Source organism: Cydia pomonella, chromosome 28 (assembly GCF_033807575.1).
Source record: "Cydia pomonella isolate Wapato2018A chromosome 28, ilCydPomo1, whole genome shotgun sequence".
Classification (NCBI taxonomy): Eukaryota; Metazoa; Arthropoda; class Insecta; order Lepidoptera; family Tortricidae; genus Cydia; species Cydia pomonella.
This window is the reverse complement of record NC_084730.1, coordinates 6,158,974-6,168,331: the sequence shown is the minus strand read 5'-3', so window position 1 is coordinate 6,168,331 and position 9,358 is coordinate 6,158,974. Positions and strand designations below refer to the sequence as shown.

The window sequence follows — 9,358 nt, the reverse complement described above, 5'->3', positions numbered from 1 at the left end:
CTAAATTTGACAGCAGCATTTTAGTGCTGCCAGTATGCATCAATATTTATCCGTACAATTAAGATTCTTTTTGTAACACAATAAAATCGTAAAATGCATTAGTTATACTATATATAATACTTTTTTTTATACAATTCCACAGCACCTATACATATTTCAGTTAAATTAAATCAAAGTAAAGGATGAATACTCGTTTCGTATAGTCTTGCATTTTGAAACAAACCTCAGATGATGTTCTGTTATTCATATATTTTTGCAAATCTACATGGCTACCCCAATTTCAGCGATTTTTATTATATTGCTATCTTTTTCTATCTCACAAACATTCCATCTTCTATCCTGCTGTCACAAGCCCAGGCCAAATTCAATACAAATCGTAATTCCTAGTCAAGTATGGAATCCCTTGAAATACGCGTTGTTTATGAATTATTTACATAAAAGTATACATTTATTTACACAAAATGGGAACACAAAAACCTGGAGAATGGGCGAATTCGCTAATAGCCAGATTCGAAGAGCAAGTGAGTAGAATCTTTATTGTTCTTAAGACATGAATGAGACCCACCCTTTCGGTATATTTTGCGTACATTTTTGTTGAAATGTATAAGTTCTCGTTGAAGATTGCTTGCATCGGTTTCGAGTCATTGCCCTTTTGCCTTCGGGACTCTTAACGGTTTATAAATATACGTAGTATAAACATATTTGTTTTTCATAATACGCATCAGGTGAAACCTCGTCTAAATTCGTCTTTACTGATATATAGAGCTGTACAGCTATTTATGCTTAGAAATAATATTTTACAATATACAGATATGACCAATGATTTATGTTCTGAAACATATTGTTGGTTACTACAACAACATTACTCTTGGAGGATTTATCAACTGGAGACGCCTTGCGGGAGAGGGGCACGTCAAATGTATGGCTATTTGTACGTAACATACAAATAGCCATAACAGATAAATGTCAGTCCTTACAATACTATGACCAATGTAGACGTGCCTCGGCCGAGGGAGCGTGCTCAGGAGAGGAAAACGCATGTGCCGCCTCGGCCGAGGCACGTCTACACTGGCCTGTTTGTGCGTGAGTAAAATGCCCCGCGTGTATGCACAATCTGTTTGGACCTGCCTGTTGGCCGAGGTTTTCGACAGAGGGCTAAGCTCTGGAGACTCTGGTTGTTAAATCCTCTAAGAAATAAGTAGTTCAAAATAATTGTCAGACACTTTAATGTATTGACTTTGTATCTTAATAATTATTGAAAAATTAATTAAATTTATCTCAAACTTTATTTTTTATAATTAATTAATTATCTTAAATTGGCTTGTTATAGTAATGTGTAGTAAGTTGAATTATAACCAGAGATGCTTTATAAATATATAAATAAAATAGAATTAGAAATATTTTTATACCTAGCCACAAACAAGACAATTTAGATAGGGTAGACCGAGGGGAATTGGATCACAGAGTGAATTGGATCAGAATAAAATTTTGTTGGTTTAAAATATTGCTTATCATCAGTCATATCAACCTAAAAAAACAATAATGGACACATGCACTCTACCGACTCTAGCATATGGATGTCAAACGTTGACCTACAACAACAGAATAAAAACAAAACTAGCTAACTGTCAGAAAGCGATGGAGAGAAGCCTTCTAAAAATAAGGAAAATTCACAAAATAAGAAGCCAATCCATACGGGAAAAGGCAAGATTAATTAACGCACTACACTTCTATCTACTTTCGAAATGGCGATGGGCTGGCCATGTAGCACGCTACAACAATAAGCGATGGACAGCAGAACTGACTTTCATCTTATTGTCACTCAACTAAATAATAGATTATTAATTTATTAAATAATTTTTTTAATAATTATTTTTGATTTTTAATAGCATATTTCACATAACAAGTACTTATTTTTCTAGCCATCAATAAGTAAGGTATGTAAATTTGTAGTGTAGTAAAATTCAAAAAATTCAAAATTCAAAAATTTATTCTGTAAGTAGGCCTCAATGGCTCTTTTACAAGTCAATACAACATTTATAGTGACATGAAAAATACATAACAACATTTATAAATACAACAGCCAATACCTGGGTAAACATTACATTATAATAATATTAAAATAAATAATTACTACAATACAATAGAGATGTACAGTCTCTATGGTTAAAAATACATTAAATCTGGAGATGTAAAAGGTCCCCAATGTCAGAGTACTAATACTAATAAGATTTGGAGGTGTAAAGTCCCTCCAAGTGTCAATTTTTTTTTATACTAAATAAATAAATCGTGAAAGTCAGAATGGCGGGTGTACCTAAATAAAAATAATTGAAAAGCATACCATATTTTTGTACCTAATTTGTACTATTTAGTACCTCCATTAAAAAAATTGTACCTTACGGTACGTAAAGTTATCATCAAAAAACAGTACACCCGCCATTCTGACTCTCACAATAAATCGCGTCTGGACTGTAAAAAAACTCACTGTATGATAAATTACGTCACTTTTGCGTCAACGGCATGAAAAGTACGTTCCCTGATGATCATTATTAACTTGTCACTGAGAATCAAAATTAGAATAACTTACACGCCACAAACGCACCAATCATCCTCACAGGGAAAGACATGGTGACGGCCACAAAAACCAACGAATGTGTCAGTACGAAGGCACGGAACTGGTTTTTTCTTCATACAAAAAATACCGGTATTATTACGTTCTTTGAATGAATGAATGAATGAATGAATGAATGAATGAATGAATATTTATTGCATGTCACATTACATAAATTGTTATGTGACATGCAATAAATATTCATTCATTCTTTTTCGTTCTTTGAAATTTTTTAATGGGACAATTTAATAATACGACCCCTACTCATAGTGTTGTGTTCCTGCCGGTGAGTAAGGTTGCCAGAGCTCAACGAGGGGTGGGAGGGGGTTAGGGTCGGCAACGCGCATGTAACTCCTCTGGAGTTGCAGGCGTACATAGGCTACGGATACTGCTTACCATCAGGCGGGCCGTATGCTTGTTTGCCACCGACGTAGTATAAAAAAAAAAACGATATGTTACTTAAATAAATGATTCAGTCCTACGTGAAGAGCATAAAGTAATTACAAATATTGGGCTATTTCGGGGTTTTTAAAAAAAGCCGGTACCAAGCCCTGGTCAGTATAACCAAGCCGAATTTCACGAAAATAGGATTTATAGGTCATAGTAACCGATTGGTACCATCAATACTACAAGAGCTCAGAAACGACCGAACACCCGACGGCGTGACGAGCTGGCTGACTTCGCGGGATTAACATGGAACAGACAGGCTACTGACAAACGGAATTGGCATAAGATGGGGGAGGCCTTTGCCCAACAATGGGATTCTTTGTAATACCTTTGTATTACTAGGCTAAATAAATAAAAAAAACCGGTCACTATAAGCGAAGTCATTTTATCTGACTTTGTTACAAAGAATTTTAACAGTAATTACGTCGTAGTAAGCGATTGGTCAGTATAAGCGGAGTCATAATAAATGGATTCCACTGTAATAAATTTTAGGCAAAAAATAAAAATTTTGATACAAGCTTTTATCTCTGACTGTACTTTTCTTTCCACAGGCAACTAATACTCATTGCGACAATTCTAAAAATTTCAAACACAATTAGGTTGCGTTGTTTTATCACAGAGTTCCTATGGTAACCTCGTGTCTCCATCATTAGATCAGCTCGATGGTGCCATAATATTGCTTTGTCACCCGACTTGCATGTGTATGCAAATTTTCAGCTTCATTGGAAACCAGGAAGTGGGTAAAATTTAACTTGCAAGATTTGACCCGTACAAACATAGGTACATTGCAAGTTAAATGAAAGCTTGTAAAAAAGTATAAGTTCTGCAATTTCTGTATACTTATATCGAGGCATTTACCTTAAAACAATCCTTTCAGGACATAAATATTACTAATTATAAAATAATGACCATTTTTACCTATTGATTAATTTACATTCATATTATTTTTACCTCTTTTAATAAACAGTACCTGGGCGACCGAGCGTTGCTCGGTTATAACTATTTATTGTAATATGGTGGTGTATAGGTGATAATCTAAACTACAATTTTTTACTAAACTAAACTTGTCTATAACAATAAAAATTAAAAAATTATATATGAACTTGAACATATAAAAAAAAAGTTAGTCACCGGGCGAGATTCGAACCCGTAACACTCGTTTCTAGCCGTCCGCGTCTTAACCCGCTGGACCAGACGGACAGTGGCCGGTAACACGAAATTAGCGACCATATTCTGCGTCGAAAGAAAAACGCTTGAAAACTCGAAAACACGCGTTTTCCCAAACATAAGACTAATCTAGATCGATTGTATACCCACAAAAACCCCCATATACCAAATTTCAGCGAAATCGTTAGAGCCGATTCCGAGATCACAGAAATATATATATATATATTTCTGTGATCTCGGAATCGGCTCTAACGATTTCGCTGAAATTTGGTATATGGGGGTTTTTGGAAATATATATATATATATATACAAGAATTGCTCGTTTAAAGGTATAAGATATTGTTTTTTTTTTAAGAAATTTCGTAATATAATCGATACAAAAAATAGTAATTATTCTTATTTGTAATATTTATATATTCAAAGACAAAATTAAAGCGTAGTATATAACTCGTCAAAGTTCTAGTTCTTGGTTATAAAAATAAAAACACATACTAAATAGATGAATGAGTATGTGTATGTATGAATAGGAATTGAATTTTATTGCTAATGTCGACTCCATAGCTCGCTATTAGTCTTACCATGCGATAAAAACAACGATGCCTACTTATATCTAATATACCTATAGTAAATAATAAAATGTTGATTAATACTTTTTACTTACAGATAGCTATTATTTCAAGTAATTATAAATTTTCCACGAAAATATGAATGGTTAGTTTACACTCATATAATCATCAGAGCCAATAGATTCCAACTACTTTTACCTGTAGTTGTTATTATGGTCTATTTCTATTTGTAATTAATTGCCATAAAAATTGTGATTATACTTATAGCAGGGAAGCCCAAGAGGGGATTTTTGTAGTTACTCAACGGTGTCAGATTACGATATATGTAAGTGATATATTGTTACCTGTGGAGTCTACCTTTTTTTCATACTACGATGGCAAAGAAGATAAAATGATCGTAAATATGGTTTTATTCTATATTTACACTTATTATTATCTGTATAATGTCACATTTTATTTTCTCCCCAGCTGCCATACAAAACCGGTGCACAGAACCTCCACTCCCGAATAAACGAGGAGCAATGCAAAGCCTGCCTCGTACAAATCAGCAGGCATCGCTTCTCGCTTGTCATCGCCGGTCTCACCAAAATCCTGCAGCGAGTCAACGAGCTGGTACGTTCTCGCTACGCTCATATTACATATAATCCCTCGCAACACTGTAATAATGACAAGCACCAAAGCCTGCCTCGTACAAATCAGCTGGCATCGGTTCTCACTCGTCCTTGCCAATCTCACCAAAATCCTGCAGCGAGTCAACGAGCTGGTACGTTCACGCTCATATTTCATATAATCCCTCACAGCACTATAATAACGAGGAGCAAAGCCTGCCTCGTACAAATCAGCAGGCATCGCTTCTCACTCGTCCTTGCCGATTTCACCAAGATCCTGCACCGAGTCAACGAGCTGGTACGTTCTCGCTACCCTCATATTTCATGTAATCCCTCGCAACACTATAAAAACGAGGAGCAAAGCCTGCCTCGTACAAATCAGCAGGCATCGCTTCTCACTCGTCATTGCCGATCTCACCAAGATCCTGCACCGAGTCAACGAGCGGGTACGTCTTCGCTATGCTCGTATTTCAAAGTGTCTTGTAACTAACAATCTATGGATCTGAGGAATCTGAAAATAAATAATTTTTATTATTTATTATAATGATGTTTCACAGTAGCATTATATGTAGATATTTATGTGAGTATATCATACAAAGTTTATGATTTCATAGTATATTATTTAGTATTTATTTTGTAAATAGTAGGTAGTAATATCGTTTTAATTTCTCTATTATAAAGCCTGCATCTGACACACGGCCCAGTGGCTAATATGACAGTCGACAACCATTGTGCCTATTTTGCGTGTAACGAGGCAGCGCTACTCTAACCACCCCAGCTCCTCCACGAATTTTATAATTGCTAACTGCCTCCCTTAGTGTGCACGGAGTCCCTAGGTATTTGCTCCTGTATACTTCTACCTGTTTGCAGTCTAGAAGAATGAGTTTTGTTGTTTCCTCTTCTTCCGTGCACGCTCTGCACATGGGGCTGTCGGTTTTACTCATATTGTGTAGGTGTTTGTTTAGTGTGTTATGTCCTGGCTGTGTTATTACCCAAGGCAGTAATTTTTCCACTTTTAAATGTATTCTCAACTTATTTGCAATTGTCTGTCAACAGTACCAACCAACCATATCTTCGGGTGTGAACCGACCACACACGGAGCTGGAGAAGAGCTATAGCGACAGTCTGGTCATAGTTTTGGACACGCTGGAAATATGCCTCAGTTCGCAGCCTAAAGACACCACCAAATTTGATGAGGCCATGAACGTGAAGATACTACTGAGGGAGGTCTGTCAATTTATTGGTAAGTTACTATAAAAAAAAACTTAATAATACCGCACTCGAGATCCTTATTACAGATCCTAACTAGACTAGCCAACTTCGGCTGGCTCGTCGTTTTATATAATGTCTTCTAAAAAAACACTCGCCACGCTCGGTGTCTCGAAACTTCCTGGCTAGCTGTCTTTAAGGACCTCCGCTAGCTGGCGCGGGTGCACGGAGCGGACTAGCGGGTTAACGAAAAATAGTATGAGCAACGCTAACTGAAGCGGACGCGTGCGGCGGTTTTCACCTACAAATAGCACCCGCGTGCGTGCGCACGCGGCGGGCGTCCGCGTCAGCTAGCGTAGGCCCTAAAACAACTGGTTGAGTTGTATCATATATCACAGGGTGATCAATCCAAAACGGTTATGGAGAAGTCAGAAACTATGAGAGATAGCCACATCTTTTCTTAGGAAACATGGCTTCGATTATAAATTTAATAATAATGACATTCAATCTTTTTTTAATCCCTCATACATAACCGGCAATCGAACCTGGTCAATCTTTATGTAATAGCGTGAAAATAGTATTTGTTTGCATAATTGATCCTGAAAGTATAAGTAAATGAAAAATAGTGTTGTTTTCCTGTCGGTGAATAAGGTTGCTAAACCTCAACGAGGGGGGGTTTAGGGTCGGCAACGCGCATCTCCTCTGGAGTTGCAGGCGTACATAGGCTACGGAGACTGCTTACCATCAGGCGGGCCGTATGCTTGTTTGCCACCGACGAAGTGTAAAAAAAAATCAAAAATACTCCAAAGTTTCTCTTAAAATAATAATTAAGTTTCATTATCAGTTAATTTAAGTTTCATTGCTCCACTACCTAAAGGTTGTCTGGAAGAGATCGCTCTGTAGCGTGTTTGTTTACCTCTATCTTCATGTATTTTATGTGTTTCCGTGTACATTTTTTTTCAGAGGTTGTGCAATAAAGAGGATTTGTGTTTGTATTTTGTAATGTCGCATGATTGGTGGCGGTAACATACGTTAAGTTTTATGTAGGAACATTCTACCCCCTTTCCCCCATCATCAACTTGATTCCTGATTATAGATCGTGTCATTCACGAAGACGTATGCCTTGAATCGTAATGTCATGTTATTAAAGGTTATATTTGACAAATCTGCCCATCATCGTGGACACGAACTATTAATTAGGCGTGAGTCGGTCAGGACCGAAGAACTAAAAGGAATGAAATCCCACCACAGACCGAAAGGAACTAGTTCATCTTAAGCGCTCTTAATCGGTCTCGGTCCTTTAGTTCAGTAGTCGGTATGTCAGCGGGCCTACCGCGAACCACGTTCGACGGGTTGCCTCCCTGTCACACTTACGTACGAATTTACAAGTGCGACAGAGAGGCAACACGTCGAACGTGTAGCGTCGCGGTAGGCCCTCAGTACCAAGTAACAAATCGGTCGGGAGCGAATGATCGGAATGAGTCAAGGTCAAGAAATTCGCTCTCTCACGCTGTCGCTCTGTTTATTTGCGAGCGAGAGCAAGATATAACCTAGTCATACTCATTCAGATCTCGAGATTTGCTCCTGAACTAAAGGAACTAAAGGACCTAAAAGAGCGAACTAGTTCGTTTGACCGATTGACCGAGATCGGAGCGCTCTTTTTAAAGACCGAGCGGGCACAACAAGATTAATAGTATTAATCTTGTTACTGCGTGTCCAGACATGCGGAACGAGAACACAACCAGCAACACATTGCTGCGGCAGCTGGCGAGCAAAGTGTTGTTCGCACTCAGTCTCAACTTCTTCAACGCGGTGTTCAACAGGATCAGTGCTCGGCTACAGGTACGTTTCATATAGTAATTTATGCAATCCTGATATAATAGAGAGCTTTTCAGTCGAGTACCGTGTTTAGGCAACGAAGCTTGCTGAGTTGCCTAAGTAAGGTAAGAGATTGAAATGCTTGATTATAACTGTTGCGAATGCAACTTATTATTGTATAAAAATCAATGCAGTAGCTAAACGCAGCCGTCGGGCTCGGCTAGTATTCGGAGGCTTTTTAAACGCACCAATAGGAGCGCTCCACATACTCTGTATCGCGGCCAATTAGAAGCATCTAAATTTAAACTACCTTTTTGTACTGATCATATATTGCAATTCACTCTTCCATCATCCTCCATACTATCAACACCCACTTTTCTACATTGAACCGTTTTGGCAAGAACCCTTCTAAACCAGTACCTTTTGGAAGATTATACTTCACTTTATTATCAATCGAAGTTTTATTTGAGTCGTCGACATCCTGACCTGCACGGCGGCTACAATAACACTATTGTATACAATATTTTTTGTATGAGTAATCAAAAATATATAAAATATTTCTATGAGTCATAAAACCTAAATAAGTAGTGAAAATTGGTAAGTATCTCAGTAGACAAAAATGTAGTACAGAGACACAATCGCGCGAGCCCCCAAACGTCCTTCGTTGTTTGGGTGCGCGGCGGCACGTGATTAGTAATTTTTTTTTAAGTTGACTACAGCGTATCGTAACTACTCTTTTATTTCAGTTGAGTGTGGCGCCCACATGAAAAGTACGCAATTCTAGTTTGGTATACGAAATATTCATTCAATCATTACAGTCTACGAGTAGAAAAATGTATTAATAGGCCAGGCAACGAATGTTCAAAAAAAGTTGAAAAGTTGAAATGCCTAGAACACAATTTTTGAATTCGTAACTTTGTTTGGACTAGTTA

At 37.5% G+C, this 9,358-nt stretch overlaps 1 protein-coding gene across 1 annotated transcript in view; it reads left to right on the top strand.

Annotated features, from left to right (window-relative positions):
- The first annotated feature begins 236 nt into the window (after positions 1 to 236).
- Positions 237 to 9,358, top strand: part of LOC133532904 (neurofibromin) — a 105,419-nt gene continuing 96,297 nt past the window's right edge. Inside the window, exons 1-4 of the mRNA XM_061871765.1 lie at positions 237 to 521; positions 5,260 to 5,403; positions 6,456 to 6,642; positions 8,329 to 8,450. Coding sequence (XP_061727749.1) covers positions 462 to 521; positions 5,260 to 5,403; positions 6,456 to 6,642; positions 8,329 to 8,450 — 513 coding nt within the window. The 5' untranslated portion in view covers positions 237 to 461. The remainder of the gene's footprint in view (positions 522 to 5,259; positions 5,404 to 6,455; positions 6,643 to 8,328; positions 8,451 to 9,358) is intronic.